General features: G+C 43.4%; 1 protein-coding gene and 1 pseudogene across 2 annotated transcripts; both read right to left on the bottom strand.

Moving 5' to 3' along the window:
* Positions 1-2,174: 2,174 nt before the first annotated feature.
* On the bottom strand, positions 2,175-7,337 carry smim36 (small integral membrane protein 36). Its single transcript, XM_084040424.1, has 2 exons — positions 6,747-7,337; positions 2,175-4,172 (listed from the first exon to the last, which is right to left on the bottom strand). The coding sequence occupies exon 1, from the start codon at positions 7,215-7,217 to the stop codon at positions 6,852-6,854; it is 366 nt and encodes a 121-aa protein (XP_083896550.1). The 5' UTR covers positions 7,218-7,337; the 3' UTR covers positions 2,175-4,172; positions 6,747-6,851.
* A 6,446-nt stretch (positions 7,338-13,783) lies between these two features.
* Positions 13,784-18,388, bottom strand: LOC311033179 (transmembrane protein 100 pseudogene; annotated as a pseudogene). Its single transcript, XR_014599391.1, has 3 exons — positions 18,099-18,388; positions 17,932-17,985; positions 13,784-15,758 (listed from the first exon to the last, which is right to left on the bottom strand). The product of XR_014599391.1 is annotated as a transmembrane protein 100 pseudogene (transcript).
* Positions 18,389-19,300: the final 912 nt, after the last annotated feature.

Below are 19,300 nucleotides of genomic sequence, written 5' to 3'. Positions count from 1 at the left end.
AGAAAGTTGTTTTATTAATGCCACAGGAATGTTATTCTGTAGTAATTCATCCTTATTTCTGCAGTATATTCAAATAAAGAGGCAATTCAAAAATAAAACACAATTAATGAAATTAGAAGATTCTTAACGTGTTAACATGTTTAACTGCAAATAAATATATATCTCCATCATCACATCAGGTTGGAAAGTATTGTCCCATTGCATGCTGGGAGTTTTCCCAACATGCCTTCCTCAAGGAACTGCAGTTACCTCCATAATCAACCAGTTTGACCAGCAGGGTGCAGCACCTCCACACATACAGATGAACATGAAGCTCCACATGAAAACAGGATGTTGTTGTTATTATTATTATTATTATTATTATTATTATTATTATTATTATTATTATTATTATTATTATTATTAACACAAGGACTCAGTTAAGGTCTGAAATGACGTAATAAACATCAGCATCATATCTGACAAACTGTTCGTATTTTAAAGTCAAATCTTATGTAAAATAAATGTGTGAAGGCAACACAGTCTTTTGGACAATCTGTTTTTCTGTGTTGTTGTTTGGTTTATTGGCATATCAATTTGTATTAAACGACCAAAATTTATCTAGCTGTAAATATAGTAAAAAAAAAAAACTCCAAACTGTAAGGAACCTATGAATGAAACCAATGAAAGTTTTGATTCAAGGAAACTGAGAATAATATTGTTTTGCTAATAAATTAATAAACAAAACGCTGCCAGTGTTTTGTTCTACTGATCAGTTGGTGGAAGAATTAACAGATTATTTCTTCCTCTGCTGTAAAGAACAATTATATATATTTTTTCCCCACTTATGTTCCATTATAACTGTGTCTATGATGTTCTGGGACATTTTAAATGAATCATTTCTATGTTTATGTGTTTATGATATGTTTATTATATTTCTATGCCTTTTTCCCCCTCCTGATTGTCCGAAGACGTGAGATGATAATTAAATACCTTCAGCTCCCGACACGTGCAGCTCTTTTCACTCTCTCTGTCTCATATTTTAGCCTCTTTAGCACCCGCTAAGTTGGAATTGTCCTTATGTAATACCATTTTCTCAAAGTGAACGGGTGCAGATTAGGATAGTCTGCTAATCCCACCAGTTCAGAGCGTCACACGGTAACGGGACTTTTAGTGCTGCTTAAAAATCTGGGAGGACATGAAACCTCTGAACATCACAGGTTTAAATGGCAGAGATGACATCTGTTGTCCATGTGATCCTAAAAAGCATTCACTTAATGTAAGAGGCAACGCTATTTCTGTTAAAACGTCAAAAGGAGACGACACGTTTCTGTTTCCGTCAGGCAAATTAAATCTTGTGTTCATGCAAGCGTTGTGCAGCATCAATAATAATAATAATAATAATAGATAAGAAATCAGTACGGCTGCAGTAAAAAAAAAAACTTAAAATAACCACGTACAGTTAGCTTTATGAACGTTTGTGTATATTAGATTTGGATTCATTTTATTGTGATGGACACATGAACTAAAGGCATCAATGTAACGCAGCTGTTAAATATTGGGAATTTCCGCACGGTGGACGGGACCAGGAGACCGGCTGCTGCCTGAACTTAAATTGACGTGCTTGTTTGAGCCCGACCTCAATGTTTTTAGTAACCATTTTAAATTGTGCTGAGCGACACAAAAACAAATCACATTTATGTTATTTTATGTACAATGCCATGTTTTTAGAAATAAACGCTGCCGTCTGCAAGGTTGATGGAAAAGAGAAACAAATGCTTTCATTATGTCTGTCCAATGAAATAACAATGCCATCCAAATAAACTGCACTCTCGGGTACGTTTCAGATTAACACGTTAAAGAAGAAAACAGCATCATCCTGTTTCGACAACTGAACTAGCTGGCTAGGCTTAAATAGTAAAAACATCCTGTTTGGATTAACACTACTATAAAAGAGAAACCCCATAAAAACTAAACTACTTGGTTGTAACATTGGTCTCCTGGATGAAAGTCCTGTGTTTTCTGACCCGTCCATCATTGAGACCTCCATCCAGACCTCCTTCGTGGACTTAGGACTCAACAGGGAAGCAGCTTATTACAAAAAGCACACTGCAAGTAATACAGAAGCATGCTGCTTTTATTAGATTTTTACATCCTCCTGTGATTGTAATGTAAATGTTTGGATGTGGGTTTAATATTTATGTAATACTATTATTAGCAGAAGTAACTGCTGACAGGAAGTAGCTGGCAGCTAAATCTGCATCTCTTTGCGTCACAGTTATGATTTCTGCACACAAATAAATGTGTTTTCTCAGTTACATCATTCTAGCTCGTTTTCATAAAAGTGAATCTTAATTTGAACATGCGGTCTCTGATAGAGAGCCGGTTGACTTTGTTTCATATACAGTTCACCACCACAACACATTCATATTTTACAACAGTTCGGTTTGTGTTCTAGACTTCAAACTCCACAGAGTCCATACCGGAGAGATCAGCTGTTGGTGGTTTTACTGAGGCTGGTTCTTTGTTAAAAACTGGTTCAGACTGGCGGCTGCTTGTATCAGAAGCAGCGTGATGGAGTCCCCGTGGTCTAGAGAGATCCTCTCGGTCTGGATTCCATCTGACGTCACAGACGGGTTGGCCTGTCCAGGTTCTGGTCAGATATGGGGCGTTGGGTGCGGTGGCAGTGACGAGGACCCGGCCTCTGAGTCCGGTCTCTGAGCCTCATGTAGGCATCAGATGAGTCTGACAACCTGAAGCTTATGTAACCCTCCCCACGGACAAAAAAACAGCACAGGGCAAAAACAAATACATAATACACGCTCCTAATACTCTGTGGCGGTCACCATATAATCCACAAACATGGAATATGGGGGGTGGGGGGGGGATAATTGTGCAATTCATATTACGGACGGGACGCAGCCATTGGTGGGCTGCTCAGCTGGCTGTTTTTTTTTTTATGTAAGAGGATTTGTCCCTCTGTGGCACGAGTCCCCCAAAGACTCAGGGCTGGATCATCTGTCGGACGGCGCCAGAGCCAATGAGCAGCGGTGGCGGCCTGACGTGGGCGGTGACGGCCTTTTTGTTCCCGGAGGATTTGGTCGTTTCAGGAAGGACGACAGATTAATCCAGTTTGACATTTTTTGTGCAGCGATATCTGACATTTAGAATGAAAGATGTTTGTTCTGTACACATAGAACATGATGATGTCATAGTATTGTTCCTAAATCCTAAAATATAGGAGCTATACAGCGTATACAAATCCAAATCCATAAATACAAAGACATGTTATCCTGTTACAGGATCTGATCTTTTTTTGTGATGGAATCAAAAATGGAACAAACAAACCTTCCCACAACATTTCCGTCATGTTTCTTCCAGGTTTCTATTTGGCGATCCTTCCGCAATGTTGTTCAAACGATTTTTTGTTCAATGTGACGTTCCCAAAATGTTAAAATAACCCAATTTTTTATTTGGTTCAGTTTGATAACGTTCCCCTGAGGTTCCCACAACGTTCTACAAATGTCATATGGATGTTTTGGTTCAATATGATGTTCTCAGAATTTTCTGGGAACTTCTCAATAACATTGGGGTTCTTTTTGCTTACTACTACTACTTGCTGTTTAGGAAACGTTATGTAGGAACGTTCAATAAATGTTAGCAGAACAAAAAACTTTCCCGAAATTACCCTACATTTTTTTTGGGAACCAAATTTTGCCAGTTACATTGCACTTGATTTTTAAGGGCCTCTTAAAGAGAACGTCACCAGAAACCAATTGACACATGGTCAAGTTGGAGCCCATCGGGGTATGTTTGGGTCGAGTTTTCTCATAAAAGTAATTAAAGATAATATAACATAATGAGGTCACTTCCAGCATTAACCCTTTAACAACGCCTTGATTCCAGTTAGTCTTCGACACTGTAAGGTCTACAAGCAGGTCCTGGTGAGTCCAAATGTCCCAGGTGTCCCAGCAGATAGTAAGACCTCAGTGAACTGGTTGTTGTGCATGTTGGTGCAGGAACCTCAAATAAACACGTCAGTCAAACAATCAATCAGTGAAAGGAAGTCTAAGCGGCCTCTGGATGGATGTGATCAGGGGCCCAGCTGCATGCTGCAGGTGGATGGAGGCTGATGGCGAGAATTGAAGGGGCTTCTGGGAGTTGTTGTTTTTTCAGCAGGCGTGACCGAGTCCCTAGAAAACATGGAAACATGGTGATTAACCTTGAGCAAATTTAACAAATTCCAGTTAACCAGCTATTCACCTTAACGTTAAGTTAAAGAGAATGTTTGGTCAGCTATTGTTCCCAAAGTCACAACTGAACATAATTCCATGAACAAATCTCCGTGTCATCAAATATCAGTGATCTGTAACAACTCAGTTTGTGAAAAAGTCACAAAATTAAAACCAACGTTAGCTTTAGACAACAAAACTGTAGTGAGACCTGATTAAATTGTTTAGTCCAAGAAAATATTTAAACAGCTGTTAATCAAATAAAACATTTAGAATATTGTGCTAACCTAACTATTTTTAGCGTATAATTATTGCTAACAGCACGGCTTGCAAAACTTGATCTGTCGGTCGTCTTTGATCCGGACTGAGACACCTTTACAACTGTTTGATGGATTCCCTTGATATGTGGTTCACATTTTCATGGTCCCCAGAAGATGAATCCGACTTAACTAATCTTCTGACTTTTCATCTCGGCCCATCTTCTGGTCGAAACTTTCATTTGTCCAATGCAAACATGCTAAGCTTACAACATTCCCACCAGCTTCAGTCGTATAATTCCATTAGCGATGATATTTAATAAATACGGAGGATTTCCCTCCAAACGAACATCAGCTTCTTTTAACACCATCCAACAAATCTCCGTCAACACCAACATCTGCTGCACGCCACATATGTGAACCTTAACCCTTAACCGAAGGGTTAACCCCGATCTCTGCACGGCCATCGAAGGAATAACCCTGACTCCCTCTGCGGGGCCACAGGAGGGTTAGTCCCGCCGCCTGGTATATGCACGCATCTGTCCATCCAGTCATTATTTCCCTGTCCACTGAGGGTTTACGTTGATCTCAGTGATGCAGGTGGGGCATTTACAGACCCGTTCAGACCTTCATGCAGCTTAGAGTCTGGGACCTCAGGGTCCGGAGGTCTGGTGGGGTGCGCCAGCGGACTCACAGTCTGGTGATGTTTGTCTCTTCTGTCCGCTGTGTGTCTCTGTTTTAGACTGAAGCTACACTGCTGCGAGTGAAAGCTCCGACACATTCTCAATAGAGACTCATCAAATACCAAATTTCTTCTACATACGTTCTAGGCGACGGGGTGTAAATATACAACCATCCTACAAAATCACGTTCAGTACAACTAAAATGCCGTCAGAGAAACGTTCTCTGGGGAACACATTTCTTTACTGACCAACTTGGTCTCAGTTTGAAAAATGTGTTTAACGAACAATACATGCTACAAAACTACGTAGTTAGCTTTAGAAAAAAAAACTGCTTTGTTAACATTCATACAAAAACATCATGGTTTGGATTAAAATGATTGCAAAACTGAAACAAAACCAAATCACACTAAACAAGAACGATTAACATCAGTCTTGTCTTTTTGGACCAGGCCCCCACCCAGACCTCCCAGACCTCGTCCCCTACGTGGACTTTCACAGACGCAATCCACTAGAAAACCAGGCTGGAGGCGTTTATGTTTCATAATTATGAGAAAGCGACTTTCTTAAAAAGAAACAAGGACATTGCAGCCCATTTTTTAAGACATATTACATAAATGAAGGTTTATTATTATAATTGAATGGAAACATCAGGTTTTAAAGACAGTCCTATAATATCAAAGAGCTGTTTTGCAAAGATATCCGATCAGTTGGTTGGAGCTGGAAAACTCCATGAAACTGATGCTGGATGAGGCAGAACCACAATAAAAGTAGAAAGTATTCTACAGATCAGCTCGAGCCTGAAATTAGTTAATCAGGTTTTGGTGTGCTTGTTAATCTGATTATGACGGAATGGGACCAATCAGCTACTCAGACCTGGATCGCCGTGACGACGGCTTTGATTCCAGACACGTATCGGTAATAATTGATTTCCTTGCATTTGCTAATGTGTCGTGGATTAAAGTCAGAAAGTACAGAATGCTGGCACGATAGGTTGAACAAACACACAACAAACACACAACGAACACACAGATGTTCACATGCAGGCAGTTGACTGATTTTAGAGAATTACTCATCTCTGGGCTGTAACTCTTCATATAATTCATTCAACTACACTTATCCTCTAATTCTAGTCTTCACACTCCAAACTTGAAATCAACTGTTACATTTGAAGGGGATCATCTTCTCAGCCCTCAGAATGTAGGAGTCCTCACAGCAAGTGTGTTTTCTGGGGTCCCCACAATGTACGAGAGTTTGTTCTGTGGTCCCCACAATGTCAGCGTGTCTTCTGGGGTCCCCACAATGTAAGTGTGTGTTGTCAGGTTTGAAACAAGTTGTTTCATTTATAAACCTTTATAATTAAAAGATGAATGTACTAGTTTACTATATGTTAAAAAAAACGATCAACTACAAAAATACTAATGAGCTGTAGCCCTATAATGTAATGTAATGTAAACCATGAACCAACATGAGTCATATTTGTTTTATGTGACAGTCACTTATATTTTGTGCATGCATCAATGTTTTAAAGTCATTGAAAGTAAAGATGATGAATGAATGAAATTTATAAATGTAATCATTTTCTTGCTGTTTCTTACCTCCTGCAGCTGTTCAACGCCGTTCAGATGTTGAAGAGTAAAAATAAAAACACTGTACAAAGTGATACAACAGCACTTGATGGTGGACCTTCCTCCTCCTCTTCCTCACACCAGCGTACTCCTCTTCTCCCTCTCTCTCTCCCTCTCTCTCTCCCGCTCCCTCTCTCCCCTGTCCCGGCTCAGATCCGGTGTCGGTGGCTCCCCGTGGCCTCCCGCCACCGCCGCTGCGTTGTTGGGCTCGTAGCGGGATGAGGCGGGTGAGTTCTGCATGACCACCAGGCGTATGGGTGACTGGCTGGGCGGCGCCGGCGTATTGTCGGGGGCGTACTCCTTGGTGGGATCCTTGCCCCGGCAGTCGTACAGGATGCAGGAGATGAGGAAGACCAGGAGCAGGATGACATAGCTGGCGACCAGGATGATGAGGTTCAGGGTGACGGGGTCAATCTCCAGGTAGAATTCCATGAAGCCCATGGTGCCGCTTCATATCTCGATCCAGAGGGATGATCGGAAAAGTCAGCAAGAGAGGAAGGAGATGCGGGGTGAACCGTTGGACAGCTGGCTGCAGACGGCCGGCGGCGCTGGACTGAGAGGATCAGCTGACAGCCGGCCAGACGGGATGTGGAGCTTTGTGCTTTAAAGGACATTAATCCTCGCCGCTGCTCCAACCTTCAATTCCAGCAGCCAATGATTAAAGCTGCTTTAATAACTTAAGCCACCATTTTGATTTTCCCAACAACACGGTGGCAAAGTGACACTCGGCGAAATGGAGTCACACACCTGCTGTCAGCCTGCCACCGGCGTCAGTGCAAGGGATTTTGGGAATCACGTAATATGTTTCATTACATCACTCTGACAAATTTTTATTTTATATATATATTATTATTATTATTATAATGATTTTTTGGCGGCGGCAACATTGCGCTCAAAGTCACGACACGAAGAGATGCCCATTTTCTCATATTCGCATCAACAACAAGGTCTCTGCCATATCAATGTCTAGATGATTTAATTTGGAGTGTTGATGGAGCAGCTACAATGTTAGCCTAGCCTAGCATCAAACAGACTCCATTCAGAAAACAAGCATTTTAAAAGTAGTTTGCTTGTCGTCTAACAAAGCATGACTTCCCCATCATTATGGAGTTATTTCAGCATCCTTTTCATCTGGTTATTGATATTAAATCACAGCTAAATAGTTTATTCTTGGTTCCTCCAGCTGTGGTAAACCAGCCCACGTGGGTCTTGCTAGATCCAGTGAATCCAACTTGGTGAAACAGTAAAGATAGTTCACTTCATTGCAGATTTATAATATGGATATTGTTATGTTGGTCTGTATGAGTGGATCAGTGAGTTTAGAAAGGGAGGAACACCGGGATGAGAGCGAGGCTGGTCCACTACCCACCATGTTCCTGGCTGATGGCTGGCTGCAGGCACGTTGAAAGGATGAACTAGAATCCAAGACTGAATGCCCACATGAGACCTGGTTCCATCGTGGTATCCTAGCTGGATCAGGAGAGAGACCCGAACTCTGGTGGGACAAGAGGAGGTGGATTCTGTGCTACTTAGCAGAATTTCAGGAAGAGGACCACAATTCAACCTTTAACACCACTCACATATTCGCCTCATCCTGTCGTGTACATGGGGTCCTGAGGGGGTCCTGAGAGGGTCCTGAAGGGATCCTGAGGGGGTCCTGAGAGGGTCCTGAAAGGGTCCTGAAGGGGCTTTCTTGAATAAAGCATCCTGAAATAAAGGAAGGGATGCAACGCAACAGCGATTAAAGGCCGTGAACGTACCCAGGTGTGCAGCAGCAGAAGGTTTCTGGTTGACATCTGTTTGGTGCGAACGCATCATTCAACTTTTCTCCAAATATTCTGACTTCATGCTTAAAATAAATTAGGAAGGGAGACGGGACGTATCTCAATCTTTTCACTGACTTCGTATGGGTTAGTGAAAAAACAGAAAAACATCTATATACATATATAGCCTACCTAGATACAGTATATAGATACATACTGTATATCTATGTAACGTTAGCGTTTGTCTGATTTCTGTGACTCAATAAAACACAGAGAAAGGAGGATATCCGCTGTCTTTAAACACGTACAATAACAGAATGAGGAAATAGCTTACAGTCAACACGACGGAACAGGAAGATCTATCAGAGCGGGTATTAGAGTGTGTGAGAGAGAGAGAGAGAGAGAGAGAGAGAGAGAGAGAGAGAGAGAGAGAGAGAGAGAGAGAGAGAGAGACTCAAACAAGCTAAGAGGACCTGCTAATGGGCCGAGACCCACCTGACCCACTAAACCGCTCTGAACCCACAAACGAGGACCAGAAATGCACTTAGATCCAGACCCGAGTCTCTATCAGAAACATCTGGAGCAAATTCAGATTATGAAACAGAAAAGTTCTGATCCTCAAAGACAGTTTTTATTTTAGCTCAAAGTCATAACAAAATTTGACCTGAAGCAACTTTTATAATCTGCACAAAACACGACACAATTCTGTCCCTCCATGCAGATAACGGGCCCAGAACGGACCCACATGGTCTCACGAGACTGTATTCAAAGAACAAGTCCAAACAGCAACAGTAAAACCACATTCATACAAAGAGTCCTTGAAGTCCAAGAAGGGACAATATGGAGGTCTGCGGGTGGAGGTCTGCATGAAGGTCTGGGTGGAGGTAAGGATGGAGGTCTGGATGGAGGTCTGGGTGGAGGTCTGGATGTAGGTCTGCATGGAGGTAAGGATGGAGGTCTGCATGGAGGTAAGGATGGAGGTCTTGGTGGAGGTAAGGATGGAGGTCTGAATGGAGGTCTGCATAAAGGTCTACCTGGAAGTAAGGGTGGAGGTCTGAATGGAGGTCTGCATAAAGGTCTACCTGGAAGTAAGGATGGAGGTCTGGATGGAAGTCTGCATGGAGGTAAGGATGGAGGTCTGCATGGAATTCTGGGTGGAGGTAAGGATTGAGGTCTGGATGGAGGTCTGCAAGGGTGTCAAGATGGAGGTCTACATGTAGGTCTGGGTGGATGTCTGGATGTAGGTCTACATGTAGGTCTGGGTGGATGTCTGGATGTAGGTCTGCTTGGAGGTCTGCATGGAGGTAAGGATGGAGGTCTGGATGGGGGTCTGCATAAAGGTCTCCCTTGAGGTAAGGATGGAGGTCTGCATGGATGTCTAGATGGAGGGCAGAATGGAGGTCTGGATGGAGGTCTGCATGGAATTCTGGGTGGAGGTAAGGATGGAGGTCTGCATGGATGTCTGGATAGAGGTCAGCATGGAGGTCTGGATGGAGGTGTCTGAATGGATGTCTGAATGGATGTCTGAATGGAGGTCTGGATGGAGGTCAGGGTGGAGGTAAAGATGGCGGTCGGCATGGAGGTCTAGATGGAGGTCTGCATGGAGGTCTGGATGGAGGTCAGGATAGAGGTCTAGATGGAGGTGTGGATGGAGGTCAGCATGGAGGTCTGGATGGAGGTCTGGATGGTTGACGGGTCAGAACACACAGGACTTTCACCCAGGAGACCAGCGTTAACGTCCCATTACAACCAAGTGGTTTAGTTGAGTTTTTTTCTTTATTTTAATTTAATTTTAATCCAAATATGAAGTTTTGATACAGAACAAGCTAGTTTTGTTGTCTCAGCCGAACTATGAGGAATGGGACTTTTGCAACACTTTTTCAATAAGCGCACTTTACGTGTTTCGGCTCATCCTCATGTTGATTATTGTAATATGTAATATATAGCTAATGTATGTATTACCTTTTAAATAACTTCTCTTGAAGGACGTGAACGTGAACATGTAAAGTTAATAGTCTTCTTATCGGAGCAGCTGATTGGTGGATGATAATCACCTCGCAGCTGCCATTCTTCTGAAATAGAGTGTGGACTTCCTGCATCGAGGCGCCCCCAGATGCAAAGGAGTTTGAGGGGAGAACTGGGTTTTTGATGGAGGACAGGAAGTGCCACTCGCTGCTTAATGGGGCGTTTCGGGGCCCTCTGGGGCCTCCATGCCATTGTTGGCCCTGCTGGTCTCCTTCAGAAGACCTGCCACACCACTTCCTGCGTCCACCACCCCCGCACTCACAACAACAACAATTTTAACAACAAAAAAACAAAACAACAAACAAAACAACAAGCTTTTACTGAGAGAGAGTGAAAGGTGGGTGGAGAGATGGGGATGAAATTGCAGAAAGGGCCTCTGTTTGAATCTGACCCTGGTGCTGTGAAGACTCAGCCTCGTTACTTGTGGCGTCGAAATTTATCACTGAGCTATCTTGTCACCCCAATGACACGGTAAAGGAAAAAGATCCAGTTATCAAAAGATCTGGTTATTAAAGCTCCACCTCTGCAGATAGACCAGGTCTGTCTGTCTGTCTGTCTGTCTGTCTGTCTGTCTGTCTGTCTGTCTGCTTGTCTGCCTGTTTGTCTCTCTGCCTTATCTACGACTTCACAGTTCCCACTGATATTTCCTCAGAACCTGAACCAGCTTCAGGTTTAAGAACCTCCAGCCGGTTCAATTTCAACTTCGAATTTCCGAATCTCCACCATCAACCGATGAGGAATGAACAGAGACCAGCAGAAACCAGGTGAGTTCATGTGAGCCTCCGGGGTAAGCTAGCTAGCTTGACAGGCATGTTTTTTTAGTAAAAAATTAAAAGACAATGAGATAATAATATAAACAAACTAACGTAATTGACCACATTAGTTGTATGCTGCCTCCACACACAGATGATGTTCAAATCCATCAATAAATATATTCCAACACGATTAAACATGTAGAAATGTACTAATTCACTACGCACTCATTTCACAACATTGTTAAAGGGATATATACCGGTATATATATATATATATATATATATATATATATATATATATATATATATATATATATATTTATGTAACCTAAAAAAACTAAATAAAAATCACCATTCAGAACTGTCTCAAATTCCAAACGGAAGGAACAGAAGAAATTGCAGCATATAGGTAAAAATAAAATACTGAATAAAATTACTACCTATATGAATTATATTATGATATTATAGTTGACAAAACACACAAATAAAACTAAATTGAACAACAGTCTCTGGCCTTTCTCACCTCCATGATGCAAAGTCATCAGCAAAGAAGCGAACTTCCAACCTACTGATTGGAAGACATGTCTCTCTACCCCCTGAGCCAAAGCTAATGCCATGCATGAATATGAAGATATCTGTCGTTTTCAACCAGATTACCGGCTCATCCGGTCAAAAATCATGTTTTTTGTCGTCATTTGAGGCGACAAGATCAACGGTCTTTAAGGACCCTCATTGTAAACTATTAGGACATCCTGTTTTAGTTGAAGTTCCCATAACTTCTGCATGAAAGAAACGAGTTTATGAAACGGCCCTTTCACAATAATATACACGTTTACAAAACAGACCTATCACTATAAGAGACGTGTTAATGTCAACAGAAGGACATAAAGGGTGCAGCTGAGATTCAAACCGTCAACCTTCTTACTGAGAGGCTCTTTCTCTACCAGGTGAGCTGTCAGGAAATTCATGTGATTGAGACAGAGTGTGGTGGCTCTTGGAGGTCTGACATGTCTGTAGAGGTAGCAGGAAGAAGAATGTAGCTGTTCTCTGTTTCCTCCTCGACAAACAAAATCCCTCATACAAACCTGAGGAGCATCGCAGAGGTGGGGCTTGAACCTGCTTTGCTACATTGCCAGTCAGGGGGCTTAACCTCTGGAACACATCTGGGACTGAAGGACCACAGAGAGAAATGCAAATGACAGCTTCAAGTGGAAACCTTTCTTCTAATTTTAAATGACAAATTTACATGATAAGCAGTAACAGGAAAGAGCCTTCCGGAATGACCCTTGTTACCTGGTCCTTGGGGTCAGCTTCATGCTCCTTGGTGGTGTCAAAGGTAGTTTTAGTATTTGTGTATATAATTATTAGTAGTAAGCCCTGTGATAGACTGGTGTCCTGTCCAGGGTGCACCCTGCCTTCGCCCAATGACAGCTGGGATCGGCTCCAGCCCCCCCGCGACCCTGAATACAGGATAAGCGGTAGACAATGGATGGATGGATGGATGGATGCATTATTAGTAGTAGTGCCGTATATTGCTATTTTTTACATTTCCGCTGCAGAACAGAGAACAGAACAGCTGGAGAAAGAAACGCTGGTAGGAACTCAGACAGAAGCTGAACCTCCTGAATCCTGCAGGTGATGCATCTCTCTCTCTCTCTCTCTCTCTCTCTCTCTCTCTCTCTCTCTCTCTCTCTCTCTCTCTCTCCATCTATGTCTCTCGCCCATCCCACATTCACAGGATGCTGCACTTCAGTGGAGATAAAGTTAGTTGCTGGGCAACACAAACACACTAAACATTCAGTCGAGTGTGGATAAAAACAAAGACGTCTCACGTTGTTCAACCCGAGAGTTTAATACAACAAATATGTTTCAGCAGAATGAATAAGACATGTTTAATACGAGGTGGGGTACATACTGCTCGGTTTTCACTTTGGATCATAGTCACCAGTTTAAACATGCAAATCACTCAGTGTTCACAAAGTAACTAGTTAGATCTTCTGTCGGTCCACAGAGACTCACTAGACCTCATTCACACACGTACACACACACACACACACACATACACACCGCACACAAACCCACACATACACACACACACACACACACACACACACACACACACACACACACACACCGCACACAAACCCACACATACACACACCCACACACAAACCCACACATACACACGCACACACACACCTACACACACTCAAGTGCACACACAAAAACAGACACACACACAAACAGTCACACTCACGCACACATATACACACACATACACACACACACACTGAGGGAGAAATTAAAATTACAATACAACATTTTTTATAATTTATATATATTTTTTATTTTCATGGCATAAATCATTTTTATTAGGCAATGATGGACTATAGTTCATATTATAAATGCAGTCAAACCAGTGTCTTATTAGCCTGTTAGCATTTTTAGCATTGCTGGTAGAGTTCTCAACGGGTCGGTCCAGCCCGACAAACCCGACGGGACCCGAAGTTTCAGGCCGGGTCCGGGCCGAAAAAATACGCAAATGAGCCGGGTCGGGCCTCGGGCTTCCTTTTTTTTATAAAACACATTTCATTAAAAAATAAAAAAGGCCCAGGTGACGCGAGCCAGGAGACAGATGATGCGTCAACATCAGCAGCAGCACCCGCTCCCGCTGCAAAGAAGACACCGCGCTTCGACCAGTGGGAGAATATATTGGGTGAGACGGGAACAGACGAGGATGAGGTGGACAGCTACGTCCGTCAAAGGCCAACAATGAGTGACGACCAGGACCTGCTGGGCTGGTGGAAGACCAACAGCAGTGTCTATCCTAAACTGGCTCAGTTGGCGCGGCAGGTGCTCAGTGTGCCAGCCAGCAGCAGCAGCAGCGAGAGACTGTTCAGTGTGGCTGGCCGTACCATTGAGGAGAGGAGGACGCGCCTCAGTCCATCCACTCGTGTTATCGTGATAACAAGTGTATGAGGAAAACAATGCAGGCGCGCGGGAGGTCGGGTTCGGGTCGGGTTCGGGCCGACAATTCATGCTGGTGTGTCGGGCTGCGTCGGGTTCGGGTTTAAAAACCTGCGGGCCGGGTCGGGTCGGGCTGTAATTTTCAGGCCCGTTGAGAACTCTAATTGCTGGTGTTACTGTATCTCTTAACACTGTTTCAACTTGAAACTGTCTGTTTCACTACTTTCTTTTTCTTTCATTTTGTTTACACCAATTGCAATGTCAATATTCACCTTGTTACTGGCGCGAGTTTGACTGCAGGGTTTGTGTCACTTGCGCTAGCTACACCAGAGACTTCCCTCGATGTAGACCCCACCAGGAAACCAAATGCCGTCCTTAGTTCATGACATCACCCAGAGGTGCTCGGTGGATTTCACCAAGCTGGATTCACTGGATCTAGCAAGTAGGCTGGTTTACCACAGCTGGAGGAACCCAGAATAAACTACTTATCTGTGATTTAATATCAATAACCAGATGAAAAGGAAGGAAATAACTTCAGGGAGATAAAACATAAATGTGTGAAGTCGTGCTTTGTTAGGTCTGTCATCAAAACGGCAAGCTAATAGTTTTAAAATGCTTGTTTTCTGAATGGAGTCTGGTTGATGGAAGCTAGGCTATGCTAACATTGTAGCTGCTCAATCAACACTAGACTAATAGAGTCAAACGCGAGGTAAGAACATACAGAGTTCTGTGTCTTTTTTAGCTTATTTGTAGCTTGTAGATTAGCGCTCATTCATCGTCCAACACATCCTGTCCAGATCCTCCTCCTGCACTGTGACATCATAGCCTCTCGTCTGCAGAGTCCTCGCCGCCTGCAGTGAACTCTTACTGATACGGTGACCATTGTGCATTCAAGTGTCTCCTAGAGGTGGGTCATCTGAACCACGAGTTTGACTGGAACCTGGCAGTGATCAGGCCACGTAGTACCCCTGGCTGACCATAAGGGCGGTCTGGCTCTCCCTCCTCTTGTCCCTCTTCTTCCTCAGTCGGATCCTCCAGCAGATGGCGCTGGATCCCAGCAGGCCCAGTCCAGCAGACAGCAGCACCAGCCCCAGCACCGAGATGGTGGACCCGTGGGAGTTGAAGGTGTACGCCACCACCATGACCACCACACCGGCGATGAGGACAACCACGGCGAACGGCACTGTGCAGCGGTAGCAGGACATCTCCGCGCCACCGGTGGCTGCCGTCAGTTGGACCTCATTGATGTGCGGAACGTGCGTTGTCACGATGACGCCATGCTCTTTCCTAGCCTTTTCCCGGCACGGCTTCTCCACAGAGATGGATGTCGGTGGCCCCATAGTGCTTCTGGATATTCTGCCGCCGCCTTTGCTGTGGAGGTCATCTGGCATGGCGACTTTACTGGCGAGGAAGAAGTGGGCCATCTTGATCCTGATGTCAGCCAATCACAGCTGTAGCTAATCAACAGCTAGCTGAAAACAGGAAATGAAAGAGGCGTTAGGGTCTCTGTCTCTGGCAGAGCTACGGTGGCCTGTAATGACTTTCACGAAAACATGAGAGACAAAACAAATATTAAGTTAAATTATGAGGTGAACAATTATTATTTAAACCACTGAAACAATAAAACGTTAACGTAAAAAAAAGTGTAAATTAGCTTCAATGCTCTGGTCCAATTAGGAAGCTGTGCTTTGTCGCCGTCAAATATATGAAATTAATTAATAATCTCAGAAAAATTATTGTTGTAAAAGTATGACCCATGCAGTAGCGATGCATTACAATGCTTCCAGGTTAACAGTGCAGAGTAGATTACCATGGTCTAATACCTCGGTTACCATGGTGATATACCTCAATCAAAGTGAGGCAGTTTTGTGAAACCAAAACCCAAAGAGATCGCATAAAAACAGACACCCTACAAAAAAACATCCAGAACATCAGCTTTAAAGGAAAACACCACCGCATTTCCATACTGAACTATGTTCTGCCCTGATCTTAGACGAGATGATACATACCTCCCTCTCCTCTGTGCGTGCACTCAATGGCTCTTGCGCGCACTCCGCGCAGCGCTAATTTGCTAGCATGTAGCTTGTCCTAGTATATTCCTTAGGATCCAAAGGGGGGTGAAGTTAGAAGCGACCAAGCACTTCCACGTTGTCCCTATTTAAATACGGTTACGTGAGTAGTTACACGACCCAAGTTTGGTTACACAAAATGAAACATGCCAATTTTTCTAAGCGGATAACAAGGATAACTATATAGTATGGCGGAATAACAACTGGCAGCACTTCGACGTCGGCGCAGTAATATCATCACTCCGCTCCCCCTCTTACTTCCGTCAATAGAACCTACGTGACCTGCACGCCGCCGCCTGCGCTACCTGTAGTAGTTTGTGCACAGTTGAGGAAGCATCAGGTTGTAGTAAGATAGTTTGTGAACAATCAAACATCATGGTTATAACGTGCATCGTACAGGGTTGTGAAAACAAGCAGAAGGTATATAGTCCCGTCATGTTTTGAGTGATGATATTACTGCGCCGACGTCGAAGTGCTTCCAGTTGTTATTCCGCCATACTATATAGTTATCCTTGTTATCCGCTTAGAAAAATTGGCATGTTTCATTTTGTGTAACCAAACTTGGGTCGTGTAACTACTCACGTAACCGTATTTAAATAGGGACAACGTGGAAGTGCTTGGTCGCTTCTAACTTCACCCCCCTTTGGATCCTAAGGAATATACTGGGACAAGCTACATGCTAGCAAATTAGCACTGCACGGAGTGCGCGCAAGAGCCATTGAGTGCACGCACAGAGGAGAGGGAGGTATGTATCACCTCGTCTAAGATCAGAGCAGAACATAGTTCAGTATGGAAATGCGGTGGTGTTTTCCTTTAACAGTGCAGAGTAGATTACCATGGTCTAATACCTCGGTTACCATGGTGATATACCTCAATCAAAGTGAGGCAGTTTTGTGAAACCAAAACCCAAAGAGATCGCATAAACAGACACCCCACAAAAAAACATCCAGAACATCAGCTTTAATATAAAGTTGGGTGTTTCTTTTATTGTGTCCATCCTCTGATACTCACGTAGCGAGGCTGTTAGCGGCAGAATGGCAGTTTTCTGCTACTTTTTAATAAAAATATTCTCTCAACGACACATAAATCCATTTTAACTGGTCCAATGTTAATTGAGAAGAAGCAGTGTGTGTGTACCTTAAAAACCCTGAAGCGTTAAGGTGGTAAAGTAAAAAAAAAAACAAGTAAACATCCTAAAGTCTGCAGAATGAATGATGAATAACGGTTGAGTAGAATGTCCTCGGATAAAAAATAGATTAATTTAAAATAGAAGAAAGCATTTAACTGTGAGTTTTTCTGTAGAAGAGTGTTTACATAAGATACAATTGAGTTAATAATAAATAAATTATATCTCCAGGTGGAAAAAAACATCTTAAGTACAACGTTAAGACAGTTTACACTAATTGTCGTTTTTTAACAACTCAAATAATTAGTTTTTTTGTCACCGTTTTCTGCTCACACACTGTACTGACAAGTTTTTGTCAAATCGATGGACATCTTCATTAACTTGTGTTGGAGCAGCAATGCACTCACTCAAAGGTGAGCGGCAACATCATCATCTTTCTGAGGGACAAACCTTAAGGTCGTCTTCCCGTCCACAGCTTGCCTCTCCGTCCCGGCATCGTCCCGACTGCAGGAAGAAATGGGGGAATATGGCTATCAATAGCAGAAAACTGGGGGACTTCCCTCCCCCTCCTACTGGACTTACAAGAAAGTTTTTAACTCTTTCCTCCCAACACTCACACTCATGTTCCTTGAAAAAAAACCTCCTTTATTGACACTTAACATGAAGTTATTGAGCCATTTTTCGTCTTCTTCTTTGACACCTAACTTCCCTATTCTGCTTGACGAGGTCGTCTAGGGGTCGTCTCGAGTTCGCCCCACGTGTGTTTGAGTGTCTCAGTGTTTGGGGTCAAACCGTTAACCTTTTATATAAGTTTAGTAACGCCAACATTTACCATGTAACATAAACGTTTATTCCTGAGCCATGGTCTTATTTTATCTTACAAGCACATTGACTCATATCGAGCTACGCTGGTTTCTTCTATCTTCTGTAATTTACAGCTGTTTGGATTCATGTGGACAGGATGTGGACCACGTAAATAGCCTCGGGGAGGTTGTTGAGGTTTTTGAGATGCACGCCACCGTGGCTGATTAGATGTGTGACATCATCAGGATGGCGTCTATAAACTCTGTGTTAAAAAGTGTCTCCTGGTGGCTCAAAGCGGTAAAACTTTTCTCCTCCCAGAATCCTCCTGCGCTCCCCGACAGGAAGCCGCTGCTGGCTCCAGACATCTGGGAGGAATCAGCCGAGGTTTATTTATCATCCTGATCCCTGTTGTCCTCCAACGTCTCTGAACAGCTCCGGTCTCATGTCCTCGGTGGTCTGACCGAGGCTGGAGGGGAGACGGTTTTACTGCATATGATGGAGACAGATTATATTATCAGAGATTGCAACACGTCTCACTGCAGTTTGGCAAATAACACTTGACATCTACTCTATTCAAGTACACGCGGTGTCCAACATCTTGGGACTCGGGGCGTCCAACACCACAGGAAAGGGGGCGTCCAACACCGTGGGACAGGGGGCCAAGTTACAGTTTAGCTGGTCTTATTTTCTGACACTGAATGGACATTTGCTTTTGCAGATGATCCTCTCAGGGTTCAGCGAGGGCCAGCGACCCTCCGGGAGTCCTTTCATCCAGATCAAGGGGTCACCACAGCAGGACCTGAGAGAGAAGCTGGAGTACCGAAACCCTGTAACCCTGTGAGTCCAGCTGGAGAAACCCAGCACCTCCTTGTGTTGGTTGAGGAGCTGTTTTATCTCCCTGAAGGTTTTGGAGGATTTCTTTAAGTGCAGCTAAACAAGATGATGAGGGAGGAGTGCTAAATCACTTCCTTCCCGGATCCATTTCTGTGTTAAGGATGATGTTTGTTGCTCTGGA

The sequence above is a fragment of the Eutrigla gurnardus genome (assembly GCF_963514095.1).
Source record: "Eutrigla gurnardus genome assembly, chromosome: 22".
NCBI classification, from domain to species: domain Eukaryota; kingdom Metazoa; phylum Chordata; class Actinopteri; order Perciformes; family Triglidae; genus Eutrigla; species Eutrigla gurnardus.
The sequence above is the reverse complement of the archived record's forward strand: the minus strand, read 5'-3'. Positions and strand labels throughout refer to the sequence as shown.